Source organism: Mus pahari, chromosome 2, assembly GCF_900095145.1.
Source record: "Mus pahari chromosome 2, PAHARI_EIJ_v1.1, whole genome shotgun sequence".
Classification (NCBI taxonomy): domain Eukaryota; kingdom Metazoa; phylum Chordata; class Mammalia; order Rodentia; family Muridae; genus Mus; species Mus pahari.
The window spans coordinates 161934066-161947842 of NC_034591.1; the positions used below are offsets into that span (position 1 = coordinate 161934066).

At 42.9% G+C, this 13777-nt stretch overlaps 1 protein-coding gene across 3 annotated transcripts in view; it reads left to right on the forward strand.

Moving 5' to 3' along the window:
• Positions 1-13777, forward strand: part of Ccdc91 (coiled-coil domain containing 91) — a 165199-nt gene that overhangs the window by 57929 nt on the left and 93493 nt on the right. For 2 of the 3 annotated variants that reach the window (XM_021190587.1, XM_029535494.1), the window contains exons 4-6: positions 1512-1672; positions 3011-3214; positions 4833-4937. In XM_021190587.1, the coding sequence (XP_021046246.1) occupies positions 1512-1672; positions 3011-3214; positions 4833-4937 (470 nt within the window). Of the gene's footprint in view, positions 1-768; positions 857-1511; positions 1673-3010; positions 3215-4832; positions 4938-13777 lie in introns of all 3 variants that reach the window. The other variant, XM_029535495.1, reaches the window with a different exon arrangement.

Below are 13777 nucleotides of genomic sequence, written 5' to 3' on the forward strand. Positions count from 1 at the left end.
GTGCTAGGCCCAGTGTTCCAAGCATGGTATAACATTGAGGTGCTAGGCCCAGCTCTCAGCTGTGAGGTGGGTTCCTCCTTCTTGGACAGGATTTTTGTTCATGTCTTGCAGAGTTCACTAATATGCTTGTTAATCAGTTAAAATTCAGAATTAGAAATTGAAATATGTTGACATTTTTAGATAATTCACTTCATCTATAGAGAAGATTTGGAAAAAATATATGCCAAGTCCAAACTTGAATAAAAGGTTTTTTTTTTATTTGAGATGAAAAAAAAAATTGAAACGCCTCTTTGTATTTCAGTTAAAAATTGAAAGACACACGCACATATACATATACACAGAAGTACCCAGAGACATGCATACACACATATACATACATGCACACATATATACACACACGCACACACACACAAAGGCTTGCAAACACATGTACTGAGGCACACACACATATACGCACATGCACACAGAGGTGCATAGAGACACACATGCTTGTGTACACTAATTTACATTCAGAAATAAGTTCATCCTGTAACTAAATGATATCCTTTTAAGTTAATTTTATTCTGAGAATTTCATGTTTAATTACTATTTTTGTATTATTTCTATCCCTATTGTCTCATGTGTAGCATACTCTTAAAAAGTACATTGTTACCCATGTATAACATACATGTACAACATTGTTAGATATAATAAAACACTGTATAATTAAGCAGCTCTTTAAAGTAGCGATCATTAGTATTTACCAGCCTTATACGTGTCTTTCTTCAGGGTAACACGCAGTCTCCATTGTGAGCCATCTTCAGAGTTTGTGGTAGGACCCCGCGGACAGAGCTACTGATGCCAATGTGGAATAAAGGTCATTGCAGTTAGGCTGCTGTGTGTGTGAATGAGTTGACTATTGAAGATGACTCCTTACATTTCAAACGTATTAGATTCCTTTGAACTTTTAGAAGCATTTAAAAGTAAACTAATATAAATATGTTTTTCCTCATTTGCATTTTTGTCTCTCTTGTCCTGGCCAACCAGCTTCTTCCACACCTCCTAATGTGAACCTGAATCACAGTATAACAAGGTTCATTATGGAAAAATAGCAAAATTGTCTCACAGCATTGCTTTTGTGGAAATAATCCAGTAAGTGAAGTTTGACTTTATAATGGAAACTTTAACAGAATTATTATAAAAGAAGACAGTCCAGGTTTCTACAGCAGTCTTCCCTTTTCCTTCGTGTTGCTATAAGTTTAGCTGTTCAACTCTGTGCTAGTGAGTGGATATGTCTTAAGTTGAGTGTTTGCTCTGGTAGAAGCAAACCTCTCTAGTAGGCTTGGCCAGTATGTGTTAGGATGTTAGAACGTGTTTGTCTTTAGCACACATGGAAGCATCTTGTGTGTGTAATTCAGGATCACGCCTCTGGAGTGTTCTCACCCTCACTGCTCTAAGTGTTACACCCTCTCCTATCCACCTCACCTGTCTCTGTCTTGTCTTCTGACCTCACCCTTGTGCTTTGTCTTCAGTATCCGGAGTGCGACTCTCACCAGCTTCTCCGGAGCTTATCCTGGACCATGACCACTCATCTCCATCCACTGGCCACCTCCCTCCAGATGCTGTCATTTCCTCAGCAGATGATACGCATGCAGATAGCAGCCTCATGAGCCAGACCATCTCCAAGGCTCAGGTGAGCACAGGCATCTCAGAAGGAGGCTTGAGGACAGAGGCTGCATGCTGACTTAATTCATGCTCGATGACCTTTTAAAATAAGAATTCCCAAAGAAACATTTCTGTAAGTATATTTCTGTGAAATGATTGCAAAAGATTTAAGTACCTCAGTTGCAAGTTTGCTGTGAGTGTCTCATTCAGTAGAATTGACTGATTACTCAGGCCTGAGGCTCCAGTTAGGATGTCCAGAGGATACTAGGTTCAAAAAAAGGAAGCTAGATAGCAGGACTCAATCCATAAAACTGTGATGAGCCTAAGGACTGATATAGAGCTCAGAGCTTCCTGTGTCAGGGTGACTGTCGACCCATCCTGGAAGCCATCTTCTGACTACTGAGACTTCCGAGAGGGACGAGCAGTCTAGATTGCATAGGGCTACTTGAGTTTGGTTCAGCACTCAAATCGAGCAGCTCCGGGGGATCTGTTCCCTCTGGCCTCTGCTGCCACCCACGCACATGTGCACACATCTGCACAAGCACATTGCTGACAGAGACAGAACTGGGTTTTGCTGGGGAAATCGAGGCACAGTTGATGCTGTTTCTGTCATCCCAATACCTTACTGTGGTAAACAGCTGTGTGCTTGTTAAAATGGACTTAGCTTTGCTCATGAAATCTTGGACTTAAAGGAGAATAATAACAAAACAGAATAATTTTTTTTTCATTTTAAACATGATTTCAAAGTTAAACTTCAAGTAAGGAGATAATTATTGAGAGTAGCGTTTCTTTTCTGGGAGTATTAACGTGTTTTTAGGTATAAGAACATCTATTTCAGTTTTAGAGCAGAAGCCCCAGACAGCACCATCATAGTGTATTATTCATTCAGGTATTTGCACCTTGCCAAGTGCAGTGTTATGTGGCCTGTTAATTTTGCTAGAAGTTGATAATTTAGCATCATTAATGAATGTGAGATTCTGAGCTGCAGTTTAATTGTAAATGCATCCTTAGTCTGCATATTCACGTCAGAGTAGGTGCATCTCAGATGTGTCTGTGCGTGATGGGGCCTATTCTCCACAAGGTTCAGCGTTTAGTGTTTTAGCAGTCATACTGTAGTGAGCACTACAGACATCAGAGGCTTCCCAAGGCTTCAGCCGCCATCCTGTTGTCAGTCTGAAGTCCTAAGGCTTCAGCCACCAGCCTGTTGTCAGAGTCTGAGGTCGTCGGTTGATTGGCTTAGAGTAGAGTAATTTCATTGCTTTACTACAACTTAACTCCAAATGTGGCTTCTGAGACTCTGGATGTTTCCTTAATGGATCAGCCTAACTCTTCTCTGTCTGGTCTGTGTTCTGTTAACATGGTTTAGATTCAGCAGTCAGCGCACACACATCTGAACATCCCTCTCTTCCCACTTGGTTTAACGGATGAGCCGAGCCATGGAGCACTTGCCCTGGAGGATGAGCCCGAGGATCCTGGAGTCAACGTGTCCAACTCTCAGCTCCGGCAAAAAATATCAAGTCTGGAGAGTAAACTCAAAGCTTCGGAAGAGGAAAAGCAGAGAATTAAAAAGGTGTGTGCATTGGCCTGAGAATGAAGAGTCTTATATGCTAGTAATTTGATATAATCCAAAATGGATGGAAAGTCCCCAGGAGCACACATAGGTTCTGGTCAGTCACACCACATAGGTGGTGGAGACGTTTTGTTAGAAGCCTCCAATCATGAGCTGGAGAGATGGCTCAGAGGGTGGGAGCATGGGCCTTTCTTGCCAGCAGACCCAGTTCTGGTTCCCAGAACCCACATGGCAGCTCATAACTGCAACTCTAGTTCATGGCTCCTTCTGGCCTCCAAGTGTTGCTATTTGCATATAGCGCAATACATACATTTAGGCACACACACATATACATAAATAAACTGAACCTCAAACAAAAGTCTGTAGTCAGTGGTTAGCATACCCATGCATTTAGCATCTAGTTCAACCAACCATATATCAGAAGTACTCAGAGATACATGTTGTATATGTTGTAGTATATGTTCACAGAGCCCCCATAGCCACACAAATGAAGCTATTTAACTTATATTCCTGTTGTGTACATATTTTAAATAGCTGGAGACAATTTAGTGTATGTGGTAGGATACATAGATTATATGAAAATATTTTGTTATTTTTAGACCTCTGGGACTTTGGTGTCAGCGGGGGCTGGTATGAACCAGTCTATGTGTCCTGTTAAGGTGTTTTTTTAAAACAGGTTTTGATGGGGATTTTTACTGTTTCCTGCTCCTCCAAGGCTTTCATTTCTGTTTTGTCTTCATTTATTTTCAAAGCAAGTGGTATTATACTGCATGTGAGATTTCAAGTTTAGCATGTGGGAAGTTAGATGCCCGTGTGCGTGTTCCAGCACAACTTTTCAGGGACGACACTAGCATGTGCTCTCAGCTCTCTTCTGTCCTTCTATCTGTCTGTCTGTCTGTCTATCACATATCTTCTATCACTTGTCATCTCTCAGTTATCATCTATCTATATCCACCAGTGTTATCTTCTCTCTCTATCAATGTTGTCTGTCCCTTTGTCCACACAGCTGTGTGTCTGTATGAGCCAGTTCATGGAAAGAACTTATGGAGATTGGGTCTTGTTCCTTGCATTGGTTGATATGCTCCTGTTCTTTATTCATTGTTTTGTGTTTGTGGTGTGTACATATATATATATATATATATATATATATATATATATATATATATATATATATATATATATATATGTACGTGCATGTAGCAGGACATGCCCATGTGCTCTCTTGTGGAGAATGTCGGGATGCTTTCATCTCTCACGCCGCACTCTGTCTACTCAGACCTAGGGCTGGTGGCTGGCCCTTGGGCTCCGTGGACAGCTCCTTCTCTTGTCTTTGTGCTGAAGTTACACACTTGACTTTTATGAGGGTGTGTAGGGAGCAGGCACTCTGGTCCTCATGGTTGCACGGCAAGCATTTTACCCTCCAAGCTGCCTCTCCAGCCTTCTCTTGTTCATTTAAAATTTTAGTGTTTTGTCAATATTCTATATTGGCCTAGAAATTAGTTAGCTTAGACATTAAGCCATTTTTCCTGGTTTCCTTCCTTGATAAATATTTTCTGTTTATTGAAAAAGTACTTTGTGCTGTGGAACACTGTAGAGCTTGTGTTTGGTTTCCTTGTAGGATGTGGAGTCGCTGATGGAGAAACACAGTGTCCTGGAGAAAGGCTTCCTGAAGGAAAAGGAGCAGGATGCTGTATCCTTTCAAGCCAGATACCGTGAGCTTCAGGTGAGCGGCCCCAGAAATGCTCAGTGATGGTCCCAAGTGAGTGTGGCAGACAGTGAAGAGTGCCGTCCCTGCCTCTAGTCCGGGATGAACTGGAAAGCAGCACATTCAGTTATGATGTTTTGTGACACTGGCGTGAGACCACTGATCCCAGTGCTAATGTGCACCAGCTTGTGGAAGGCACTTGCAAAGCACACTTGGGAAACAGTCTAGTTTTGAGGGCAGTACTCTACACTTAGGAAGTCACTGTAGGAAGAGGCACATCAAGCTGGGTCGTTGTCATTTCTGTACCTGAGGCTCATTTCTGAGTCTGTTCCAGGCATCCTTGAGCTTAACATTCAACTTCTCTGTAGAGTTTGATGTCACGGTCCCTGCCTTTTTTACACTAATGTATCGATGTGCATTTCTGAATATGTCCAGAGCTAAGGAAAAAGGAGCCAGTTTCTTCTTTTGTTAGAATGATGAGGGTTGGTGGAGTGGAGGCTGGATTTCTGCAGTGTCTGTGTAAGATACTTCAGGATGTGCCAATGGCAAATGTGTGGATTGAATGAAAAGCACCTGTCCAAAGAAATTCCCCTAGTGTGTATAGTTCGAAAATAACATGCTAGTTCTGGAAAATACAGACAATACAGAAAGAATCAGAATTCTTACTATTTACCAGAAGGAACATTAAAAATATTTTTACTTGTTTTCAGAACATTTGGCTTTTAATTTTCAAGTTTGAAAGGTCAGGGTGGGATGCATGTTAGCAGAGCATTTTAGTGACCAGAGAGAGTCATCAGCCAATGGAGGGTAAAGCCTTAGCTAACTGTTTCAAAAAGGAAGTATTGCAGAGAGTTTTAATTTGTGATATGTTCTCATTACCGAGTTAGGTGGGGAAGTGTGAAAATCCCAAGGCACACAGACACTTAGAGAGTTGTGAGAGCCGGGAACAGTGGGGATGTCTTCCCTTTGCTGGCCTGTGCAGGGCATGCAGACTGAGCAGAGGGGTCAGTGACTACAATGGAAGGAGTCTGCCCTCCCTTTCCCGTATGCCTCCCAGGGTCTTCTGTGCCTCCTGCAGCAGTGGTGCAGAGTTTGCTAGCATCTCAGAAAGCACGTCAGCATTTTGTTCAGAGACATTTTGACAGACAAATCCGTTCCTAAGGTTCATTTCTAATAGCTGTTGGCTTCGATAGCCATGGCCAGCTCAGGGCTTCTTGGCCTAAGCCTTGAAAGACCAAGCTTGTTTGCTGTGACCATTCCCTGATGGTGACCAATTTTCCTGTGAGCATGGAGTGGGCAGTGCTTGTTCTCTCTTGTCACTGGACATCCCAGTTCTTCCCCATTCATTCTTCTATAAAAGTGTTTCCTGCTTACAGGAGGTTGAGTATTTTCTGTTTGAAAAATAAAAATGTGTTTTAAAGAACACACCCAGTTACAGGAAAAAGAAGTTTTTCAAAGACTTTAAGTTTATGTACATGAATGGATTTGAATAGCCTTCGGCCACTACCCGTGTTCTTTTCCTGACCTTAGAAGACCATGTGAAGCGTTTTTAGGAGTGGGGGTTATTCACAGTATTGCCATGATTTAAACATCCAAGAGTTCACAGTATTGCCATGATTTAAACATCCAAGAGTTGGACCCTTGATTTCTTGGTTTGATTCTGCTATGGTCACACTGTCTTGGGTCTTCAGTTAAGAGTATATTAAATTGGTGGTTTGATAGCCCTGGGCCTTCTATTTGGTGACACATGTTGCCGCAATTAACCAGTTCTGAAAATAGCACATGTAGTGTCTGAAGAGTATTGCAGGAAGTAAACTGGAAGTCCAACCAGAAATCCTGCTGTGGTGGACCTGCTTTTATAGCAAGGTTATGCTTGGCGAGTTTTTGTGTCAACTGGACAATGACTCCAGTCATTTTGGAAGAGGAAACCTCACTTGAGTCAGTACTCCCACCAGACGGTACTATGGGCAAGCCTATGGTATATTTTCTTGATTGATGATTGATGTAGTTGAGTTCAGTCCATTGTGGGTGGTACCACCCCCTTGGCTGCTGGTTCTGGGTGATATAAAAGTGTAGGCTGACACAGGGATGTGGGAGCCACGAGGAACAGGCTAGTAAGCAGCACCTCTCTATGGATCCTGCTTCAGCTCTGCCTTGAGGGTTTCTGCACTGATTTCCTTGAGTGATGGACTATGATGTAAATGGATAATCAAAAGAAACCCCTTTTTCCCCAAGTTGCTTTAGGTCATGGTGTTTTATTACTGCAATAGAAACTTCTACTAAGACTGAAATTGGTACCAGAGAGTGGGCCAGGAGACCGTTGTTGAGACAGATCTGTGTTTGGGGAAGAGTTCTGAAAGAAGTTCGCTCTGGAGAAGCCTGTAATTGTTCTGAGCCTGATGAACTATGTGAGAATGTAGAAGGTACTGCAGAAAGCAGTGGAGGCCTGGCTTGTGAAATTCAGAGCAAAGGTCAAGAGTCCCTTAGAAATTCTATTGAAGCCCAAAGCTTTGAATTAAGAACCACTAAAGTGTTGGGCAGTGGTCAAATATACCTTTAATCCCAGCACTCAGGAGGTAGGCAGAGCTCAAGACTAGCCTGGTCTACAGAGTGAGTTCCAGGACAGCCAAGGCTACAGAGAGAAACTCTTGTCTAAAAAAAAAACAAAAGAACCACTAAAGTGAAACTTTTGCCTTACTCGGACAATCAGTACTAATCTGCTAAGACCACAGACTCAGCTGTGGTGAAGAAGAGACCAGCATTGTTGAGATCAAATCTGGTAATTGATTCTTCAGGATAAGTGCACAGAGGCTGTGATCCACACTGGACTGAGGCTGTCTCCCAGGTGGTACTGGCTCTGAAGGCATAAAGGAGGTTCTGGGGGAAGTTGTGGATTTTACCACTACAAGCCAGAGTTTCCAGAGAGCCTGAGGGTGGGGGGCTGTTGGCAGAGGTGCAGCACAACAGCAGGCACCCCACATTAAAGCCAGTTCCACAGCTTAAATGCATTAAGCATGTTAAAGAGCAAAGTCTCTGTAAGATAAAATTAATGCTCCAGTGTGAGCCTGCCCTACAGTTAGGTCTCCACTCCATGATTCTATGTGAAATCTCTGGCAAGCATAAATTTCTACTGTGTGTTCATGTCATTGTACAGTTTTTGGTCATCTAATGCTCAGTGCTGGCTGCAGGAACTTTCTGGTCCAATAACCCAGGACCTTTGAGGACTTGTACAAAATTTATCTAAAAACAACAGCTTTGTACTCACTGATGGAATTGGAGCTTCACTTTATATGATGAAAGAACTTTCAGGTTGTCATCATGATGTATGATTCGGTAAAATGCAGTTTTCATGTCCACAGCTGTGGTGTTTGCTCCAAGGATGTTTATGTAACCCGCTGTCACCTCTCATGCACTCTGTTGTGTCTCACAGAAAAGTGTCAGGTGTGCAGGTTTTTGTACTTGGTAAATCTCTTTGAAAAGTCTTCGTGATAAGTTTTTGTGTGTGTGTGTGTGTGTTTAGCGACATTGCCACAAGAGGAAAACGTGGACTTGTAATGTGGCTAAGCCTTGCTCTCACCCAGTGGTAAAGGAACCTGTTATTTTTGAAAAACACCAGTTTACAGTCTCCAGGGATTCCTTTGCTCTGCTTCTCCACTTATCTGAGGTTGGACTCTGACCTCAGTCATTCTAGAACCAAGCCACAGACCTCAGCAGTGAAGGAAGGGACCGAGTCTGGGGCAAAGTCTCATAAAATCCTTATACTCTATCTAGTGGCTACACCACAGAGACCCTTCCCTGCAATTGCAAAGTTTCATATAAAACACAGAACAAAAATACACATTTGTTTATTGTCAGAAGAGAATGGTCCCACACAAGCTGACTATCTGAGAAGACTTTGGGAAGAGGCGGGTATTTCTCAGGGCAGTGTTTGCATTGTGCTCATTTGAAGGATTTTTAAGTTGCAGACTTTTCTCAGTTGTGCACACTATGACAATAGTTGAAGGGATATTATTGTGTCCATATTGTGTTTGAGGTGCTCTGCCTGCTTACATCTTCAGTGCTGAGAAGGCTTTGTGCCTCATTGAATCTGTCTGGGAGAACTAGGGCACCATGGGTATTGTGGATCACTGCTAGAGATTCATTAAGGCATACTGATTTTGAAGTGACTTCAGATGGAATTTTTCCAATCTGTGGCTAAAGTTGATCTTCTCTTTCCTACCCTATCTGTTACTTTCTTGAGGATTTAGTAGACATAAGTATTCATTGTTTGACTACTTCTATTCCTGTGGGGAGTGGAGGAAGCCCTGAGTGAGTGAAGTCCAGAATGAATGTGCACCGTTGGCCCCAGTTGGCCATGTCTAGGACTCAGGCCTAAGATATGTGGAGGTGACGTCTACGGGAGACAGCTGTAAATGGAGTCTTTGTAATGGCTCTGGAAAAGCCCTCAGCAGAACCTAGCCACACTGGCCTTTGCTCCTGTACTTCCACAAATGTGAGGTATTAATACTTGGTGTCTGAGCTGTCCTTCTTTGGTGTTCCATTAGACTGCACAACATTCTAAGAAATGAAGCAGAGAAGTTGGCTTTCAATTTCAGACTCTACTCTAGTTCTCCATGTACCCTGTTCATCCTTCAGTGCTCGACCTGGTTGACATCGATTTTAAAGTACAATCAGAACACTATTTAGTTCACAGTATAAAGCAACTAAGTGACTTTACAATATAGGTGATTTTCCTTTAATCATGTATTTTATGGGCATTGTGGGACTTTTTTCTGCATAGGTCAGAAAGGGACATTGGATTCCCTGGGACTGGGCTTACACACTTCTGAGCTGCCATGTGGGTTCTGGAAATTGACTCTGGGTCCCATAGAAGAGCAGCCAGTGCTATCAACTGTTAAACTATCCCTTCAGCACCAATTTTGGGATTTTTTTGTATATTAGAAGTATTAATAATGTTTATTTTATTCCAAGCCAATTATGTTATTACATAACATCTTTCTAGAAATACTGCATTTGCTGGTAGCTGTGGATACAGCACAATCAAGAGCCAGAGGAACAGAGGTCAGTAGCACCAGATCCTGGCTGGCTGGAGTAGTGTCTTTCACAGAGCAGCATGCAGTGTCAGGGCAGCCCTCAGAACTATCGAACTATTGAGGCTATTTGCAGCCTCAGCCTGGCTACAAGTTTTCACTGAGAACATCACCCACTTCAGAATACATTGACCTTTCTCCCTTTCTTCCAGTAGGTTCATGGACCCTTATCCCATCGCTGCAGACCCGCCCCTCCACCCCGTGTTTAGTTGCTCTGTAGTGTCCAACTTCCTGTACTGTTTTCCATGTTTGTCCTTTAAACTTGAACCGGACACCTTCTCAGACTTCATGATTTTTACTTTTTTTTTTTTGTGTACTTTTCTAAAACTTCTTTCCTAGCTGCTTCTTTATTCTTTCAAGTAGTGTAGAAATGCATGCATGACATGAAAGATACCCATGGTCTCACACCTTACCGTGACACTCTGTAGTCGGTCAGAGACTACTGATTGTTTCCACTATGTCATCCAGATTCACATGCTAACCCACACCTGAGGGAAGAGCCTGCTTTCCACATGCTTGCCTACACCAAAGATAGGTGCCAGTTGGAGAAGTATAGATTTGTTCATTTAAAATATTTTATTAGCTTTTCTAATAGTCACTGATTGGTTTCGCTTTCTACATTTCCCATATCTCTTCTTTTTGCTGTTTTATTATCTCCATTTTAATTGATATGGTTTACAACAACTATTCTATGTTAGGGTCATTTACACTTCTCCAGGCAGTGTGTACATAGCAGGCAGTGTATACATAACAGGTGGTGTATGCATAACAGACCATGTGCACACAACAGGTGGTATGCACATAGCAGGCACTGTGTACATAACAGGTGGTGTGCACATAGCAGGCAGTGTGCACATAACAGGTGGTGTGCACCACTTTTATGCATTCATGCACTGTTATGTTACTGCTCTTCCTTCTCATAGTAGATGTCTGTTGTTCTGTCCTGCAGTGGGTGCAGATATCTGTTGTTCTGTGATGGGTTGGTCACTATGGTTCTCACATTTCCTACAGGCTGAGTAACACAGGTCCAGTTACTTTTCTGTCTGATGTCTGACTGGCTGCTCTTACAGTGGTGTTCTTAAGGAACACCCCTTCCTGGCTTGCTCCATTTTGTGCTCACCTGTCCAACACCCTAACATGCTAATCTTTGCCATCCATTCTCATTTCCACTGATGTTAGTGTGTTCATGTAGCAGGGCTCTTGTGTTGCTTGAGTGAATGTCATGCTGTGTATTTAGCTTAGTGCAGCCATGTGTCCCTTTTTGGCTGTTCTTGCCTGTATGGGTTTTGTGTTTTACAAAACCTTATTTGGATTTTGATAAGAATTGTGTTAAATTCTTAGGTTTATAGATAGAAATGTTGTGTTGGTTTGTATATGCTTGGCCCAGCGAATGACACTGTTTGGAGGTGTGACCTTATTGGAGTAGTGTGACCTTGTTGGAGGAAGTGTGTCACTGTGGGCACAGGCTTTAAGACTCTCCTCCCAGCTGCCTGGAAGCCAGTCTTCTCCTAGCTGTCTTCAAAACAAGAGGTAGAACTCTTAGCTCCTTCAGCCCCGTGCCTGCCTGGATGCTACCATGCTCTCGTCTTGATGATAATAGACTTGATCTCTGAACCTGTAAGCCAGTCCCAATGAAATGTTTTCTTTATAAGAGTTGCCTTGGTCATGGTATCTGTTCAGAGCAGTAAAACCCCAAATTAAGACAGAAGTTGTTACTAGGACTTGGGTATTATTGTGATAGGCCTGACCATGCTTTTGTTTGGAAGAGTGTGGATTTGAGGATTTTTGGATTTGTAAAACAATGGAATGCTTTAAGTGGGGCTTAATGGGCCATCCTAGCAGGAAGGGATATGGAAGACTTTGTTGCTGAGAGGGATTTGAACTAGTCATACATGGCCCACGAAGTTTCAATGAAGAATTCCAGTGTGTGGCATAGAGACTGGTTTTGTGGTATTTTGGTGAAGAATGTGGGGGCTGTTTGCCATTGTCCAAAGAGTCTGTCTGAGGCTGAGGGAGGCGTGGGGGAGAATGAATTGTATTGATAAAGAAAATCTCAAAAAAGCCTAACAGAGACTTTGTTCTCTGGTTTAGCTTATGAAAAGGGTTCTAATGAAAAGGAGCAAGCTGAGAAAGGGATAAAATGTATGGTTCAAGTAATAAAGAGGCACCAGGAAGTGAATTGGACCTGAATCCTACGTTCAAGGAGATAGATTAAGGGAGTGGTGATCTCAGGACAAGATCTCACCCAGCTAAGCTTATTGTTTGTGTTTGCAGTTGAACAAGGAATAGTTTGGACTTTTAATCTGGAACGACTACAATCCAGAAATGGCGGGCACACTTGTGATCCAGGTCTTGAGACTGGAAGACACGGCTTCTGATCCTGGATCTTGAGGAACAGGGGCCATAAAAATATTAGGCCCAGGCATGGTGGTTCATACTTTTAATCCCAGGTTATAAAACCAAGCAGACTTCTGAGTTCAGTGCCAGCCTGGGACAGAATAAATTCTAGGTGTGTGTGTGTGAGTGTGTGTGTGTGTGGGAAAACATAAATAAATTCAGGCATAGGTGGTACACACCTTTAATCTGAGCATATAGGAGATAAGGCCATGGAGTTCAATGTCAGTCTACAGAGCAAGTTTCAGGACAGCCAAGCTTGGCAGTGAATGGGTTGGAAAACAGAAAGCTGGTGATAAAGTAAAGGTGCCATGTTTCAACTCCTGCAAGCAGCAGAACTCGGCAGCTTTAGCCAAGTAGCTCTGGCTTTAGAGTCAAAAATAGAAGGGGTTGCTGGGATAATTGATGCTGGTTAGCTGGAGATAAGAAATTAGCAGTGGTTAAGAAGATACTGGCATCACTGAGGTGAAATCTTCTGGGAAGTGTTTTCTGAGAGCACAAAGAAGCTGTGTTCCAGATATAGACAAGGTTGTTCCTCAAGCTGCAGCTGTACGTGTTAATGTGTAAGAGTCACCCAGGTGGTACTAGTTTTGAAGCATGAAGGGGTCATGAAGAACAGCTGAGGCTTTTGACTGTGAGAGGCCATGGAAGGCCATTGGTGAAGGTGCAACCCCAGTTGCATTTGAAGGCCCAGGACTGAAGGGGTCCTACAAAGAATTTGAGGCTCAGCACCATGAAGAGAGCCTATGAGAGGCTGTTGATGAAGCCTAGTTGCAATGGAAGACCCCAGTATATTGGAGATTCCAGTACCACGGGATGATCACCAAGAACAGCAGCAGCAGTGGAGTGGATCAACCTGAGGTTAGAGAGCTACAGAGGGCAGAGCTGGAGAAGTGACACCAGCCCTTTGGAGGATCCCAGAAGATCGTGTGTGGATCTTTTTTTGTTTGTTTGTTTTGTTTTTTGGTTTTTCGAGACAGGGTTTCTCTATATAGCCCTGGCTGTCCTGGAACTCACTTTGTAGACCAGGCTGGCCTCAAACTCAGAAATCTGCCTGCCTCTGCTTCCCGAGTGCTGGGATTACAGGCATGCGCCACCACGCCCGGCGTGTGGATCTTAAATAATAGAACAAGAAGCTGTGAAGTTGAAGTTGCCTTGGAGACCCTAACTTGTTCAATAGAGCTGTGGGCTACCTGCTAAGGAAAGGTGCTATCAGGGAATGGAATTAGCCCAGGATAAAAAGGAATTTGTTGCAGTCAATAAAGTTGAAAAAGGAGTTGGATATTTGAAGACTGCTTTGACATCAGACATGAAGATGAAGAGTTTAGAGTTTGCCCAGCTGGTTCCTGTCTTGCTTTGGGGATTACAGTTAAG